Genomic DNA, 19,144 nt, shown 5'->3' with positions numbered 1-19,144 from the left:
TAACCAAGCTTTTGCTGCATCTCAGTCCCTTATGAGTTCACTGTAATACAGCAGATGCTGTTCTGCATTTTGTACAAGACATGTTCATCTGTGTAATGAAACACCACTCGTCTCTGCCTTCTCTCGGGAAGCATAAAGGGCTTTCCCAGAAAAATGATAAATGAGGACATTCCACACCAAAAATGGAATTGGCCTTTTTGAAAGTCAAAACAACATTCCTAATCTAACTTTCAAGATGACATATTTCTCTTTCCTATCCCCCTAAAATATTCAGCTAAAAAGGCTTTCAGTCAACAGGAAAATGGATAAATATGTGCAATGGAGAATGAAACACCACCTAGCTAAAAATGAATGAGTCAGAACCAAAGGTATCAACTACATAATTTAAGTATTAAGCAAAAAGAACAAATTACATAAGGATACATACAGTGCAATATCTTCTAAATAAGACCTAAAACATGTTTACAATGTTGTATGAGATATGTGGCATAAACATATAGAAGGGAAACATCACATTGGAGAGTGTTTGGCAAAGAGGAGAGGAAATAGGACTGAGGAAGGAAACCTGGGGTAGCAATTATAATTGTTTTATTTCTTAAGCTAAAAGAAATACATTATTCTACTTTTTTTATAGACATTACATACTTCATAATTTTTAAAAAAGACTTTTCCCCTTATATGTTTCATGAACAACAAAATTCCTTATGAAGGACATCCACCTCCCCACTCCCATCACCAAAAAACAACCACCCTCAGGTGTCGGTATGGCCTTTCCAAGTGGGCTTCTTTGAGAGCCTGATCCTCAGTAGTAATCTTTTTTCTTCTCCTAGTGCTGCTACTTTCTCATGCTGGCTGTGATGTGACCTTCCAGATCCATATCTCAGAGCTTCAGCAGGTCTCTACTTTTAATCTAACCAAGAGTATTTGTTTTAGGCAAGAAATTTATTACACATAGTTCCCTTTCATTTCCCCCCCTTTACAGCTAAAAGCTCTAGTAATCATTAAAAAGAGAACCATTATGTATCTGAAGCTCACTCAACTTTGTGGCAGTCGGCCAAGCTATGAACTCTATTTCATTCTGAATCAACTACTAACACAGGATGAGATACTAAAATTTTTTTTTTTTTTTTAAGAGATACTAAAATTTAAAAAGTACTGACTGGAGTTCAATCAAGTCTCCATTTAATAAAGGAACATTCCAAAATTTTGTAACATGGTGTATACTACAATTCCGTTCTACCATCTCAATTGTGCTTGGATAACAATTTGTTTTGATGCTTAAGTCAGAACGAGAAATGGAAAAAATAAAACTTCATATTTTACGGGGTTAAAACAAGAACAAAATAAGAAAACAAAACCCAATTACTAACATGCATATAAATGAGACATTCAGACAGAGTATACCCTTGGAGTCCCCTCAAAAACAAAAACAACAGCAAAATCACTACTACCTCTTTGTGATCAGAAAACTCATTTTTCCCTGTCTACTCAGCAGCTTCTATCCTTAGCATTCAAAGATCAGGGAAAGAGAGGTGAGAAAGAGAAAGTGACAGAGACAGACATAAGCTGGTATTCTTCTGTTTAAGAAAGAAATGTAATTCCATCAAAACCAAACCAAAAACTTTCCATTTTCTCACTTGCTTTTTACTACTTCCTCCACTTCATTCCATCTTTAAATACTTCTTTAAAGTATTCTGACAGTTATAATCTGTTTTAAAGTGAAAAATAGGTTTTTATCACACTTGGCCACTTGCCACAGCCCTGCTTCATGGCAGCGAGCAGAATTCTGGCAGTACAAGATACAGGATACGATGGGGGTAGATGGAAATACAGAAGATTTGTTCCAAAATAAACACCTCCAAAAACCTGTCATCCTTGGAAATATGTATCAGTAGGGAATCTAGAGCTGGCAGCACCTCGTTCAAATAGTTCCTTTCTCTCTTCAGCAGTGCCCAGCCCTTCACTCTTCTCTATTCTCCCTCACCTGCTCCAAATGCCTGCCAGGTAGACGTCACTGTGTCAATTTCTTAAATTATCTGTGGCGTAACAACCCTACAATCTTTTTCCATTACTGTTTTTACTTAGCATTGTACATACCATGCTTGTTTCAGCACAATCTGTGAAGTCTTTTAAGATTATTAGCTGCTGTCTGAAGCAAAGTCATTCCTTCTTGATAGCTCTATGATTTCCATCACTGTAGATTCAAGGCACAGAGAATAAGATGATATACCAGGTTGAAGGACTTAGACAATGGTCCCTAGGACTTTTTAACTCACTGACTCATTTGTCCAACACTGACTGAATGTCTACATTCACGACGCTGTATTGACTCAGTTCACAGAGTTTGGAAGACGAGACTACTACAGACAACTAAACCACTTGTTAAGATTTTCACCCTGGGGATTCCTGTAGTATAAAATCAAAGAAACATCTTCTGTTCCAGGCTGGCAGGTCACAACTCAGAATCAATGAATTATTAGCACAATCCTGTCTCACAACACACCATCATTAACTGCTTTTTTCCTCCTCCCCTCTCCAACTCTGAATTTCCCACCACATCTTCACCTCTTTCCCAACTCCCTCAGCAGTTTGAATTGGAAAAAGAAAAAAGAAAGATGGGAATAAAGGCTTAATGAATTAAGAGGAACATAGGGTAAATTGTTCATCAAGATATCAGAAGTAATTATGCAAACTGTCCTGAAAAGGAATTGGAAGGCTCTTTTTTGTCACTTCAAGCCCTTTGCCCTTGCTAGAATAAGTAAACAAATAACTGTTAATGATTTTATACAAGCTACCCAATGAAATAACATAAACATTACTTGTCGTGTTACATAAAAATGATAAATTAGAATTAAAGAACTCCTTTAGGTTCACCTGACCAAGCATCCTTACTGAACTGACAAATATAACAGGATCAAAGAGGTTATGTCACTTACTCAAAGTCAAATAGCAAGTTAATGGAAGAGAAAAGAGCAGAACCCAGACTCCTAACTCTATTATATCACATGGCACCTAATTCTCTTCAATTACTTACTATTTATTTTGGTGACTGGGAAACACACACACACAAATACATACACACTCTTAGCACTTCCATCTTTTCATTTATTTAACTATCTCGGAGAAAGTGAAAGTGAAGTCGCTCAGTCGTGTCCGACTCCTTGAGATCCCATGGACTGTAGCCCTACCAGGCTTCTCCGTCCATGATTTTCCAGGCAAGAATACTGGAGTGGGTTGCCATTTCCTTCTTCAGGAGATCTTCCCGTTCCAGGGATTGAGCCCGGGTCTCCCGCATTGTAGGCAGACACTTTTACCGTCTGAGCCACCAGGGAATTTCATTTATTTAACTATCTCAGAGAACTATCAGTAATAAAAAATTCTGTGATGGTACAACTATTCTTTGCTCCCATAAGATTTCAAAAGGTTCGTCAACTACACTGCAAATACAATCTTTTTTGGTAGAGCAGACACACTAATGCCTCTAAAAAATTGTCATAATTGTAAAGTAAATACTTATCTTTTTATTATAATAAAACCTAGAAGACCAAAAAATATGTGCTCTCCAGTAAGAAAGCCAGTAAGATCCTAGTCAATTAAAACGTTAGAGAATCATTTCAAATAACTTGTTCTCAACTCTATATAAAGGTTCAGCGCCAAAGAATTGATGCTTTCGAACTGTGATGCTGGAGAAGAATCTTCAAAGTCCCTTGGACAGCAAGAAGATAAAACGAATCAATTCTAAAGGAAATCAACTCTGAATATTCATTGGAAGGACTGATGTTGAAGCTCCAATATTTTGGCCATCTAATGTGAAGAGCTGACTCATTTGAAAAAGACCCTGATGCTGGGAAAGATAGAAAGCAGAAGGAGAAGGGACAACAGAGGATGAGATGGTTGGATGGCATCACTGACTCAATGGACATGGGTTTGGGCAAACTCAGGGAGATGGTGAAGGACAGGGAAGCCTGGCATGCTGCAGTTCGGACACAACTTAGCGACTGAACAACAACAACATATATGTGTGTGTGTGTGAGTACGTGTATATGTATCACTACACTTGCAACACTGAGAGACAACACATATATATTCCCACTGCTTCTGCCACTCCAATTTCTCTGAGAAACTACATTCATAATATGAGAAAGAAGACTGCTAAAATTTCACTAAGAAAAGATTTCATGCTTAGGAACAGCTAGTTTTGTTTGCTTATTTGTTTTTTAAAAGATATGGTCATCATACTTAAAACTTGTACTTAATGCTTAATCATACTTAATGCTCAATATTTCCTAAAGGAGATCAAATATTACAAAAATGGAAAGTTAAAGGGAACAAAGCCCAATAAAATTACTCAAAAGTATTCATCTAGTTAATGAACATGTTAAGAGTTTCTGCTTTGGGAGAGTAGAATACACAGAACATATTCTTTCAACAAAGATTTGCTGAATGTGAAGGAGGAAACAGACAGAACAGGCTCCATCTTGAAAGCAGAACTCCATCTTTGGCCAGACTGTGGACTTTGAGCTCTATGCTCAGTATCTACGGAAACGACACACCAACTGGAAAGCCAGACCCGCCCCCCCCACCATGGACGAGCCCCAGGGCTCGTACCTAGACTCTCTGTTGCCTAAAAGAATACCCTAATTATCTGTGTAACTGAATAGAATCGTAAATTCTATTATGCTTATTGGGGTATGACCACAGGCCTATTGATAATTGTCCACTGTTAACTACCTAGGCTTAAGGCATATGAATTAAGGGTTAATTTTGACTGTATCTTTCTTTTCCTTTGTTCAGACCAGTTTCAGGGAATTTGGGGAGGTGGGTTTGGGCACGTACACTTAGGGTATATAAGGTTTTCAGAAAAACTGGTCGGGGTCCTTGGCTAAGAGGAGACTGCCTTGGGCCCACCAGTGTAATAAACTGTACTCCACCATCTGCACTGTCCTTCTGAGTGAGTTTGTTTCCCAGAACACGTGGCTACAACATTTGGTGCATTGGCTGGGAAACTCCTCACTTTGAGGAGACAAGTCCCATTTGGGACCACTCCGAGGCCTTGCGCCTCGAACCTTCTAGAAGGGAGAAAGCGTCTCGCCCTTCTGAAAGGATTCTCCTTCTCAACGCCCGGATCTTTCACGTTAGCAGGTAGTGGACAGCAGCAGGGGAACTGAGCGCTCAGGCGAGGAGGAACTCACCCGGCAGGGTGGAAGAGGGGGCCTGATCACCCCCCTGGGAGAGATTAGAAGAGGCACAGACCCACAGGAGCCTGGAATAGGCAGGTGGCAACGACTGCTTGGTACACAGGTTGACGAGCGTGTTAGGGCTTAGCAAGGAAATTTGTGAAGGTCATTTAAGAGGTGGTGTCCACACCATCTTGGGAAAATTATACCAAGCAATTCCCAGGGGATTTTTAGGAGAAGAAACTTGGTTTTTGTGTGCTTGTATTCTGCCCTCCCCAAGGAGGTGTCCCATCTGCTGTGAAGTTCCTGACCCCCTCAGAATTGTCAGGCTAGAAGGAGGGGGATACATAAGTGAGTACGAATTGGCTTTTCCGGAGACGGCCTGAGACGTGGGATATTTAACCCATCTGTATTTTCATCTGCACCTGATCAAGCCCACCCAGGCAGAATGGACTTTAAAAGTTAAGGGAGAAACAGTCTTGGACCACGCGGTGCTCTGGTTCAGCTGTGCTGACCAGCAGGTGAAGACATGCTGATCCCCCTTCTCCCTCTGGGATCTGACAGGTAAGGCTCTTCCCACCCCAATTAGGAAGGAGGCAGAATGGCAATTCAAGTGTCATTGAGAGGAAATATCAGAAGTACATAGGGTACTGAGAACTTCGTAGACAGAACGAAAAGGAAAAGTAGAAGGTCTGAGAAGGTAAGCAAGATGGGGGGAAGTGGATCTAAGGCAACCATATTGGAGTGCATGATTAAAAATTTAAAGAAGGGATTTGGAGGAGACTATGGGGTGAAGATGAAGCCTAACCGCCTCCATATACTCTGTGAGGTTGAATGGCCCCCTGTGGGAGTAGGATGGCCACCAGCGAACACCATGAACTCAGAAACAGTGGAAGCAGTCTCTAGAGTAGCCACAGGAGAGCCAGGACACCTGGATCAATCTCCATATACTGACTCAGGGCTAGGGTTAGCTCAAGACCCTCCTACTTGGACAAGGTTCTCTATCCAGAAGGGAAAGGGAAAAATATTAATGGCACAAAAATTGACTGATGACAAAAAAGGAAATTCTACAGGATTTGGACGGGGATGACCTGACCCCTCCCCCATGCTGGATAGTGACGCGCCTGCCTCCCAGTGCTCCACCAGGACTGGAGGCAGCCTTAATGCCCAATCCAGGGCCAGGTGAAGTTCCTGCAGCAACCGCTGCTCTTCCACCAGCTCTCCCGGAGTTCATAGAGCCATCGTTTCAGCAGGCTCCAATCCCTGCAATGTAGACCTCTGGCCAATGCCCCCAAAATTCCACCTCAGCTGGACCTCCTAGACTGTATCCACCTCTCCCGGTGAGTACTGATGGGAAGCGGGGAAGAAAACACAGCAATTAGACAGAGGCTGCACTCTGCCAAGGAACAGGGGGAAAGAACTCCACAACAGATGCCCCTCAGAGAGCTACAACAGCCTCCGGTTCAGGACGCATGGGGCACTACCATCAGCCCCCTGTAGCCTATTATTACCAGCCATTTTCCTCTATGGATACATTAAACTGGCAGAGACATGCTCCACCATACTCGGAGGAGGCACGAGCCATGATTAGGCTAATGGAGACTATTTTTCGAACCCACCGCCCTACATAGGATGACAGAATCCAACTACTAGTCTCCCTTTCCAGCATTGAGGAAGGACACAGGATCCTAACTGAGGCCAGAAAATGGTTCAGAGAAATGGCACCCAAGGGCACTGCACACCCACAGTGGGGGGGGGGGGGGAGCGCAGAACGAGCCGCCCCAATGAGAGGCCCGATTGGGACTGTAACACGGAGGAAGAGCGGGGCCACCTGAAGAGACATCGGGCTGAGTTTTACGAGGTCTCAAGAGGGGGGCCCGAAAAGCTATGAGAATCGCAAAACCCTCCGAAGTGATTCAAAGGGAAAGCGAATCACCCTCTGAGTTCTGCGGAAGACTGTGCGAGGCCTAGAGGCTTTATGTGTCAAATGGTGACCAATGCAGCCTTTGCGTCTCTAGCCTACCCTGAAAATGTCAGATGGGGGGGACACCAAGTGATTCATGAATTTTTATACATCCCTGAATGCCCAGTACCTCTGTTAGGAAGAGACTTGCTATCTAAATTGGGAGCACAAGTGACCTTTCCCCCAGCGAAAGACCCACTGTTCAAGTGGGCTCAACCACCTATTTACTTTTCCTCTCAGTAACCCCTCAAGATGAATGGAGGTTGGACAATCTCCCAGAAGGGAAACCGGATGGGCTAAACAGTAGAGAGAGAGAGTTAACTCAACAATTCCCTGAGGTCTGGATGAAAGACAACCCCCCCAGGCTTGCAAAACAAGTCCCACTGGTAATAGAACTCAAACCCGGTACAATTACGTCAGCACCCGCCTTGGGCCTGCCAGACCTTGATAAGCTGTTTACTCTTTATGTGACTGACAAGGACAAGGAGACCATGGCAGTGTTGTACCAGACTATGGGGACATGGGACAGACCAGTGCCTTATCTCTCGAATCGGCTGGACAATGTTATCACTGGGTGGCTGGGATGCTTACGGGCAGTTGCTGCAGTTGCCTTACTGGTCTGGGAGGCAACCAAGCTGACTTTGGGCCAAGATTTGTTCATAAAAGTCCCGCATGAGGTCAGCACTCTCCTGGGAGGGGACCCCCACAAATGGCTGTCAACATCCTGGATTACTCAATACCAGGGACTGTTATGTGAGAACCCCCATGTTACTACTGAGCCTTGTCAGGCCCTGAATCTGGCCACTCTCTTTCTTGTGAGAGAAGGTGGGCCCTCACATGATTGCAAGGAAATATGCCAGCAGACCTGACTTGAGAGACCAGCCAATCCCGGACCCAGATTGGGTCCTGTACACCAATGGCACCAGCTGGGTGAAACAAGGACAATGACTGTCGGGATACACAGTAGTCATGGAAGAAGCCATCATTGAGGCTAGCTCTCTGCCATCACACTGGTCCGCTCAACAGGCCGAACTGTATGCTCTAATCCAGGTCCTCCAGCTGTCAAAAGGTAAGGAGACAGACATTTACACAGACTCCAGGTATGCTTCTGCCATACTACAGGGCTCTGTGTAAGGAGAGAGACCTTTGACAGCTAGTGAAAAAGATATTAAAAATAAGGAAGAACTTAAGAGCCTATTAGATGCTGCCTGGGAACCAGAAAGGGTTGCAGTCATACACTGCTAAGGACATCAAAAAGAGGATACCCCCAGGCTCAGGGAACAGACTGGCAGATAAGACCACTAAACAGGCAGCCGAGGGCTTGGTATTGAGTAATCCAGGATGTTGACAGCCATTTGTGGGGGTCCCCTCCCAGGAGAGTGCTGACCTCATGCGGGACTTTTATGAACAAATCTTGGCCCAAAGTCAGCTTGGTTGCCTCCCAGACCAGTAAGGCAACTGCAGCAACTGCCCGTAAGCATCCCAGCCACCCAGTGATAACATTGTCCAGCCGATTCGAGAGATAAGGTGACCAGTGAAGCCCCTATTAAAGCTCTCATATTGGCAGAGCTGCCTGAGCTAATGCTGAACTCTCCAAAATATACTGAAGCCCAAAACCAACTAGCCAAAGCGGAAGGGGCCATCAAGACTGAAAAGGGATGGTGGGAACTGCCAAGTGGCAAATTATTGGTACCGGAGGAGCTGGCAGCCACTCTGGTAAGCCAAACACACCAAGAGACCCATCTAGGCCATGATAAACTGGAAGAGCTAATTTGAAAATATTTCTTGGTTCCCCGCCTCTCTTACCTATGCAGGACAAAATCTCAGAACTGCAACTGCCTGCTCACAGGTCAATGCTGCCTCTCGGCACAGACAGAAACCTCCTGGGATTCAGCTAAAAGGCACGCTGCCCTTTAAAGACCTGGAAGTGGACTTCACTGAAATGAAACCTCACCGACACTACCATCACCTGCTGGTCATAATGTACGTTTTCGGGATGGGTAGAAGCTTTTCCTACCCGGACTGAAAGAGCATCAGAAGTAGCCCGGTGCCTGCTTAGGGAGATAGTTCCCAGATTTGGGTTTCCTACCAGCATTGGATCGGACAATGGCCCAGCTTTCGAAGCTTATTTAGTATAACAAGTAAGCAAAACTTTAAACATCAAGTGGAAATTACATACAGCATATAGGACCCAGAGCTCTGGGATGGTGGAAGGAACCAACTGGACACTTAAAGAGACACTCTCCAAGTGGGTCTCAGAGACTGACTGCTCCTGCGTGGACTTGTTTCCGACAGCTCTGCTCAGACTCAGGATGACCCCACGGTCCCATGGCTCTTCTCCGTACAAAACTGTGTATGGGAGGCCCCCTCCCGTAATAAAACAGGTGTCAACAAATTTGCCTCAGGTAAGTCTTAAGAAACCTATATGCAGGTCAGGAAGCAACAGTTAGAACTGGACATGGAACAACAGACTGGTTCCCAATAGGAAAAGGAGTAGGTCAAGGCTGTATATTGTCACCCTGCTTATTTAACTTATATGCAGAGTTCATCATGAGAAACGCTGGGCTGTAGGAAGCACAAGCTGGAATCAAGATTGCCGGGAGAAATATCAATAGCCTCAGATATGCAGATGACACCACTGTTATGGCAGAAAGTAAAGAGGAACTAAAAAGCCTCTTGATGAAAGTGAAAGAGGAGAGTGAAAAAGTTGGCTTAAAGCTCAACAGTCAGAAAACTAAGATCATGGCATGTGGTCCCTAAGATTTGATTCCTAAAGGGAATCATATATTACAAAAATGGAAAGTTAAAGGGAACAAAGCCCAATAAAATTACTCAAAAGTATTCATCTAGTTAATGAACATGTTAAGAGTTTCTGCTTTGGGAGAGTAGAATACACAGAACATATTCTTTCAACAAAGATTTGCTGAATGTGAAGGAGGAAACAGACAGAACAGGCTCCATCTTGAAAGCAGAACTCCATCTTTGGCCGGACTGTGGACTTTGAGCTCTATGCTCAGTATCTACGGAAACGACACACCAACTGGAAAACCAGACCCGCCCCCCCACCATGGACGAGCCCCAGGGCTCGTACCTAGACTCTCTGTTGCCTAAAAGAATACCCTAATTATCTGTGTAACTGAATAGAATCGTAAATTCTATTATGCTTATTGGGGTATGACCACAGGCCTATTGATAATTATCCACTGTTAACTACCTAGGCTTAAGGCATATGAATTAAGGGTTAATTTTGACTGTATCTTTCTTTTCCTTTGTTCAGACCAGTTTCAGGGAATTTGGGGAGGTGGGTTTGGGCACAGTACACTTAGGGTATATAAGGTTTTCAGAAAAACTGGTCAGGGTCCTTGGCTAAGAGGAGACTCTGCCTTGGGCCCGCCGGTGTAATAAACTGTACTCCACCATCTGCACTGTCCTTCTGAGTGAGTTTGTTTCCCAGAACACGTGGCTACAACAAATGCTTATCATGCTATGTGAACTTTTTCATACTGCTATGCAAATCTTCCAGATTCTGATATTATGCAGTACAGGTGGGGAGGCAGAAATAGGGGTAACATGGATATCAGATTTTATATATAAATTTTAAAATCATTTAAAGATAATTAAACCAGTTTTTTAAAATACAAAAGCAGAGGTGTAGAAAAGACAACAAAGAAGCATATTCAACATGACGATAAAAAGAAACTCACAGAAAAATTCAAGAAATAAGATTTCTGTACCTGAGTAATACAGTCAGAAAGGCCTTGAATTGAACTGCCTTTCTACCTAGTACTTACTAGCTGAGTAACAGTCCACAGCCAATTGTCAAGTTCTATCAACTCTACTTCCTAAATCTCCCTTCCCTCTGTTCTCTTTTTCTCTATCCTCAGTGCTACTGTCCTAGCTCAAGACACCTTTTGCCTGGTCAATTAAGATGTTCTACTGGTGTCTGTCTTTCCAGTACCAGCCTCTCGGATGAAGTCCTCACACTGCTACCATGTGACCTACCTAAAAGCAGAACCTAGCCATGATTAATTTCTTGAAATTCTTCCCTTGCTCATCTATTCAACAAGTAGCATTTCTGCAAACTGTGGCTTAAACTGCAGAATCAGTTTAAATGGGTCCCAACCAGAATTTCCTTAAGAAAACAGAATAGTAACTGTACATGCCTCACACATACCAAAAATATTGTTGCATGAGACCTTTCCTAGTTTTATGCACGCATGCATATACTCAATCAAAATATAAAAGGTATTTCTACTGTGGGTTGAGTTTAAAAAAAAACAAAACGCTGACTTAACATAATAAAATTTCAGCTCCTTCACAGGTTCTTTCACAATCTGATGCCTTAGCATAGCAAGAGACAGGTTTTGGAGCCAGACTACATGGGTTTACACACTAGGTATGCCACTCACTAGCTGTGTTATCCTGGGCAAGTCATTTACTAGCTGTGCGTCACTGACTGACTGTGATTCTGGGCAAATCACTCAATTAGCCTGATGCAACTCAGTTTCATCATCTGTAAAACAAGGATAATAACAGTACCTATTCATAGGGTATCACAAGAATTAAGTGAGACTATGTATAGTGCTTGGGACATGGTGCACTTGATAAATATTATTATTGGTATCACTACTACTATCCAACCTAATCTCCAGCTATTCTTGCCCATACTCCAATTATAACAAATTTCTGGCTGTTTCTGAAGTACACTGTACCCCTTCATACTGTCATGTTAGATAGTACTGCTGCCTTAAATATGAATCAACCTTTTCAGTCCCCCACACATTATACTTCCTCATATTTCAGCTCAAGTAAGGCTTCCCCACTTAAAGCCTTTCCAACATCCTTTGGTAGTTCGCAGTGTTCCCACTGAGTCTCTACAGGGGAAAAAAGAACAAGCACAGCCAGTTGCAGCCTTGTTTATGAATGTCTCCTGGCCAGGCTGTGAACCCTCAGAACCACAACAGAAACCTGTCTCTTTACCAGCACAGTGTCTCACAGAGAGTAGGAGTTCCACAGATATTCTCTGAATGCCTCTAAGTTATTAACCTTTCTAGGTCTTTATTTTCTCATCTGTACAATGGGGATAGTATTTTGCCTGAAGGGTTGTCATGGAGTACACTACACAATGTTGTAAAAGTGTTTGATATGGAAGCAATGCTCGGTTATTACCAGGTTTACTGGGTGGGACTTTTTAGAATCTCAAACTGAATTTCAAAGATCTCGGGGGGCAGGGGTGAAGAATAATACCTTAGACCCTTATCAGCTAACATCTGGCGGGGAGAGTTAAAAAAAAGATTTAAGAAATATAGCCAACAGGAGGGATGATGAGATCTCTTGGAAGAAACTGCAGTAGATGCTTGAGAAACAAAACTGAAGGAGCAGATCCTGAAAAGGAAGAAAGACCCACAATGACAACCAGCATGCCACAGCTTTAATTCTAGCCAGACTCAGGCTTACATCTCAGCTCCAAACCATTTGTTCATCTTTGCATCCCTATCATTAAAACAGTTTACGAAATGAAGGAAGAAATGAATATATTTCATTCTCAATTTCCTTATCTATAAAACTAGCACAATACCTTTCATAGGGTTATGGTTAAGAATTAAACATGGAAACACAATGCCTTTAACTCGGAAATGCTTTCTAGAAGAAGGCATATCTACCCCTCTATCTTTAGAGGCCAGGTAGTTCAGCTAACCTATTTGCTCTCCTGTTACTTTATAAACTATCAGTTGCATTAATACTCCTAAACATCCTGTAACATCATTTACTATAGGTAAGAAGTACAAAGTGGGCCAGTCTTAGAAGGCAAAAAAGAAATTTTTAAAATCTTGCAACCTGTAAGATAGTAAGCTCAGGACTGAACATTTGAGACTACCTTCTGGATAGCATCTTACACTCAACAGGCTCTACTCAGCAGTTTTCTGGTGATTATTACAAGTGCTCTCCCCAAAATAAAGTGGACAATAATAATAAAAATATGTAAAAACTGAAAACTTTAGTAACAAAGCATAAAAGGTAAACATTTCACTCTTTTGGATTAATAAGTATTATTAATATCATTAAAGGACTTTTAGAAAGACTCTTATTTTTAACAGATGTCAAAATGCAATGTCATATTATCCAATTATTCCAGAACTGAAATAGAAAAAGTTCAGTTTCAGGATGCTAGTAGAGCCAGTTGGTGATGTAATTTACCAAGTTATGCTTTTACCAATGGAAAAAAAATCGAGCCTGTACATGGTTTATGGGTCAAGAATTCACTAAGCTTATTAAAATTACTTTGCTTGAAGTCAACTTTGATTTTTACACAGGCTGTCTCACTGCAAGCATTTAACAAAGTGCAGTGAAATAAATGGATTATTTACCATTTTTGTTCAGCTGCAGAGGACAGGTTTTTTTAACCAGATGTCAGCAAGCTTAATCTAAATCAGGGAGTAACCAAGATTCAGTTTGACTTTAGGATATTGCTGGAAGAATTTGACCCAAAGTCACTTTTAAAAACCAGTCTCACCTTAATCATTTTTAGAATGAAACACAGAATTATATAATTTCAAGGGGCAAAAATTGAATGGGAAAATCAGCAGATGTGTGAGCCATTATCAGCTCTGTAGTAACTTGTTAGGCTACCAAGGAAAAAGTTCCTTTCCTTTACCTACGGTCTTGTCAAGCTCTAAATTCTAGGACTCTTTTAAGTTCATGTCTTCCACAGTAACATCTTCCTGTAACATGTTGTTCCTATACTGTATCAATCAGTCAAATAAAGATTAGAGGATTCCTCAATACTGAGTGGTTATCCTGAGATCTTAAAAGGTAATCATCTCCTTAATTACAGGAAAACAAGCAGTAATTTTTTAAGAAAACCCACAAAGCACAAAGCCAGAATATAAAAAGAAATAAAAAGCTACATCTCAGTAGTTATTGAGAAAATGGTATCAATGAAGTGCTACTATGGAAGACCATGACCACTCCCTGATTTCACTTTCAAATAGGAGGCAGCCCCAAAACCCAAACGGATTCACATTCAAGTTGTTGTCTTTGTCATATGCCATTCTTCATGCTGCATTTCTATTTAGATTCCCTCTTGGAGCAGAGCTCCATAAAGCATAAACTAGAACCCCTTGAGACTTAAAAAAGTTCAAATAATCAGTCTGTTGACTAAACCCAAATTTACTCATTCAATTATCTATGGAGCTCAAAATAAGTAAGATCTTAAAATAAAGTTTCCTTAATAAGTCTGCTCTAAGCATATTTATCCAGAACCCTCAAAATCTTAATATCTTAGTCGACTAAAACAATAAATCTAGACTCTGATTCAAACATATATTCCTAATAATCTGGGTATTTCTTTTACTTTGGATAGAAAGTTTGTACCCCCCCCCCTCCCCCGTAGACCTAATACAGTGTTACCAACTCTCCTCACAATAAACAAGTGTAATATACAACCAAGGACAGCATTGGCAATAGCAAACTTAAAGCAACTACCCAAATTAACCAAATATGGTTACCTAAGCAACAAGTCATTAAACAAGTAAAGGTGGGGGGTGCAGAGCACACCTTTTCACTGGCAAGCAGACAAAAGGGTGTGTATTCAATTAATGCTTGTCTGAGTGTTATCTATGTATCCAGCACTGCTCTGGAGTCCATGAGGGACCAAAAGGTAACAAGATACACAATCTTTGCCCAGTAAGATAAGACATCCACAAATGAAACATTTAGAGAACAAGCCAGTGTCAATCTGTATCCTGAAAATAATAAATCCTATCAGCATTCAGAGAAAACAGAACAAAACAATGGGAAGGGGTTAAAAGCTAGGAAACACACAAGATTCAGACTAGGATTGCTCCTTGAATCCACCTCTATTTAAAAGCATTTTTATCCCACGGACATGTATACACTCCTACATTTAAAAGAGATAACCAACAGGGACCTACTATATAGCACATGGAACTCTGCTCAATGTCATGTGACAGGCTGGATGGAGGGGAGTTTGGGGGAGAAGGGATGCATGTATATGTATGGCTGAGTCTCTTCACCGTTCACCTGAAACTATCACAACATTGTGTGTTAATCGACTATACCCCCATACAAAATAAAAACTTCAAAAAAAAGATATTTTTAAAGAATTTTTATCCCAGATGTCATTAACCACAAACGGAACAAGTCACTTCCCTCGGTTCCCATTAGGTCTGTTTTCTCATCTGTAAAGTAAGGAAGTTAGGTTCAAAGAGGGGTCACAGGTCCCAGTCTCTCACCTAAAACGGACCTTAGAAGACAGAGGAGTGATTAAGACTAAAATTCCACTACAAAAATTGCATAAATATTTAGTATGGATATATGAGATGATGGTTTAAGTACAGTGGAGTATTTGTGCTGAGTGGATCTGGCAAGGTAAGATTCAGCCAGTTCATGAGGAACCAAATTAAAGAACTGAGACTTGCCTCTGTGTCAGGCAATGTAACCTCTCTTAAAACTTCTAGGTTAAAAGAAAACAAAATAAAAAGCTTTCTCAGGTTAAACTGAAATGATATCACTGCCAAAGAACTCCAATGTGTAAAGTAGAAAGGGACAACCATGATCCTTAACAGTATAATGACAGACTTAAGAGATTTAGTAATTCAGCATAGCCGTTGACCACTAGGAAACGCCAGCATTCAGGCTATCATAATCAGAGATGAGACAGATTGAGCAAAGAAATTACACAGCTCACAATGAAAGGCAGTTCCCTTCAAAGACTCACCCTTGAAAACAGCCACCTTCACTAACTGCACAGAAAGACATGCAACAAATATTTAACATCAGTCTTCCTTACAGCCACAGGCTGGAAAGCAATAACAGGCTCTTCACAAAGAAAAGGAAAAAATTACACTAGATGGTGCTACAACTACTGAATAAGCCCCTGCAGCTTTTCTCCTATTTACTCAGTTGAACAATGTTTTAATGAGGGGGTTGCGGGGGGAGGAGGCCAAGTTCTGTTTCATACCTTCACAACCACTTTTACCTATATTAGCTGAACTGTATTGCTCTGGGCTTGTTCTTCAAATCTGGAAAAGATTCAAAAACATGCCTCTCAAACCAAAAATGAACCAGTACTATAGCTGGTTATTTATACTGATTAATTAAATTGACTCTAATTTACCATACTTACTACAGCAGAACAAAAGTGGCACAAGCAGGACTTGTGATCTTGTCCAAGGCAGAGTGCCATCTGCTGCACACACACAGGATGTCACCTGCACAAGACTCAGCCTTAGTGTCTTCTCAGGGGCCTTTGTAAGAGCAGGCTGTTTGTTCTATATTGCCTAATGCATGTGCCTAACCAACAGAGGAGAATTCTCATTCATGGGGCTCTGAAACACCAGTACTTTCATAACAAGCAATAGTAAGTTTTAAAAGGAAGGAGAAAGATGTGAAGGAGCAACTGCACTTTCTAATCAAAAGAATGCAATAAGACGGACAGAGTATCTGAGTGGATCAGAGTCCTAAAACTGCTGTATAGTCCCCGTATAACCTTGGCCAAGTCTCTCCCCTTTCTGGATCTCAATTTCAGGCATAAAATGTCAAGAATTAAATAGGTCTCTAAGAGATACCTTTCAAATTTTGAGCCTTGTGAGGAATCAAAAAATAACAGATGGAGACAGCGGTACACATGATAGCTTTGGAGCAATCATAGAAAAAGAAAAAAAAAAAAAACTGTCTACTTATTTTAAATAATCAGGCACAACTTTTTCAAAACCTTACAATTCTAAGTTCATTTTCAAGTCACCATTCTTACACCACTTCTGCCCTTCAGAAATAACAGTTCATTTAGTTGTGCTTTCAGCTCAAATTTGGCACATCACTTTTACCCACCCCAGAATAGCACAGAAAAACACTTTCATGAAGTACCTGCACAAGGAAGGCACTCACAGCCTGACAGACTCACAGAGTGGAAAATGCACAAGGCACAAATTTCAAAACGCGAAATGAACACCACACCCAAATAGTCTTAAAAACAACTGCAAAGTCGAATATATCAAAATACAGAGATAAAGACAACTTGGTAAACCTTTAAATAATTTGAGGGGGAGGGGAATGCAATCAGATTTTTGGATGGCCTTATGTTTTTAAAAGAACAAAACATATAACTGGAGGCTATGAAACATGCAAATCTAAATTGAACTGTGGAAAGCTCGGCTCTCACCCAAAAGCTTCAGCAAAGCAATATGTCAGTACGCCAAAATGAAGTACAATTTTCTCACAAGAAGGAGGATAGGGTCCATATATGTGACTAATAATAACAATACCATCTTGCATTTAAAGAGCATTAGTTCTTTCCACTAAAAAGCGCCAGTTCAGTTTCCTCTCAAGAGCCATGTGATCAGAACAAGAAGACAGGTGGGTGTATTTGTTTGTTGAGGGCTGAAGGTACTAGTTTCTGCTATCAGGCTGTCTGCAGTGATTACCACACTATACAACTTAGCCCTAGGAAATAAAACCTACACTCTTTCTTTTGGAGTTGGCCAGAGATCAAAACTATGGATCTAGAAAGTCCAAAGATAACCTGCCTACTTGTTAGGTCAAGAATTCCAAGTTAACTTGATCTCTTGCAACTTGAAATATACATACACCCCAAGTCTGTTCTAATAGAAACTCCCGTGCGTTGCCAGCCAATGAAAGCCAGCAATAACGGGTTAATACAACCACCAAAACCCTGCCGCTGGGAACAACTTGTCCTATTCGCTTCCCCTCTGCCTGCTGCCCACCCTTCCTTCTTCAGGCACGCACGAGCTTATAAACCAGCCCTCCAAAAGGGCCACCGAGGACCTTTAAGGACCTGAGACGATGGAGCTTGCCTCCTGAAGCAATGCAGCATCCATCGCAAGGGTGCTGTGCCCCGTGCCCACAAGCAGGAAGTCACAGAAAGGGATAAAGTTTGATTTTCCGCCTTGCCGGCTCACACGGGGCCGAGAAGCGAACGAGAGAGTAGCCCCGCTGGGGTTCAGGGTTGCCCTCCGGGGGACAGTTCCCAGCAGCATGGCACCGCCACTCCTGACACAGACACAAGGCGGCCGCGGCAACTCAGGACACCCCAACCCGCCCGGAGGAGGAGGGAAAGGGGACAACTTGAACAGTGCTCAGGGAGGGAGCCACGGAGCAGAGCTGTTAAGGAAAAAGGAGGGAGGGACCGAGATGGGGGCGGGTCGAGGAGAGGTTCAAGTCCCTTCCCTTCCCCGCCCTGGTGTCCCCGGTCCTGCGGGAACATCCCAGCCGTCGCCCCTCCTCCTCCTCCTCCCGGCTTCCTCCGCCCTTCCTTTTTTCCTGGTTGCCGCCGCAGGCGCCTGAAGGGCACGGCGGCTCCTCGGTGCCCGGCAACCTCGGGAGCGGCCGCGAGTTGAGGTAACTCGCCCGCTGCCCCGGCGGCCTGCCTGCCGGCGGCTCCCACACGCCAGCGCCGCCCCGCCCTCCCCGGAGCCGCCGGGCGCGCTCGCTCACCGTCCGGTGGTGCTGCTGCTGCCGGTGGCGGCTGACGCCCAGAGCGGGGAAGCAGCCCGCAGTCAGCGCTCCGCAGCCGCCGGCGCCCCCGCCGCCGCCGCCCCGGGAGGAGAGGAGCAGCAGGAGCGATCTACCTGCGGCGGCCGCCATCTCTCAACTGGAAACGGCGCCGACCCAGGCAGCGCAGCGGACGGCCGGGGCGGAGCTAAGGCCCGCCACTCACCGGCCCCGGTCCAACTGCCGCCCTGGACTGAGTTGATGAGGCGGGGCTTCGTGCAAGGTCCAATCGACAGGCGGGAGAACCACACTAGAGACTGCCTGTCACTTCCAGAGTTACCTATTGTGGGGCATAGTCAATTACGGGCAAATTCTAGGGAACCGGTAATTGGCACCCGAACCCCTCAGAATAGCAGCAGCAGAGATAGCATATTCGATTCGGCTAATCTTCATCAAGGATACAGTTATAATAAGTGTAACTGGGGAAATGGATATTTGTGCAAAGCTCTGTAGTTCGTGAGTGTTTTAAGTT

General features: G+C 43.0%; 1 protein-coding gene across 1 annotated transcript in view; it reads right to left on the bottom strand.

Annotated features, from left to right (window-relative positions):
* Positions 1-18,796, bottom strand: part of MCU (mitochondrial calcium uniporter) — a 207,053-nt gene extending 188,257 nt beyond the window's left edge. Inside the window, exon 1 of the mRNA XM_065922547.1 lies at positions 18,616-18,796. Within this exon, the coding sequence (XP_065778619.1) occupies positions 18,616-18,765 (150 nt within the window). The 5' untranslated portion in view covers positions 18,766-18,796. The remainder of the gene's footprint in view (positions 1-18,615) is intronic.
* Positions 18,797-19,144: the final 348 nt, after the last annotated feature.

This window comes from Muntiacus reevesi, chromosome 2 (genome assembly GCF_963930625.1).
Source record: "Muntiacus reevesi chromosome 2, mMunRee1.1, whole genome shotgun sequence".
NCBI lineage: Eukaryota > Metazoa > Chordata > Mammalia > Artiodactyla > Cervidae > Muntiacus > Muntiacus reevesi.
This window is presented reverse-complemented; position numbering and strand designations above follow the sequence as displayed.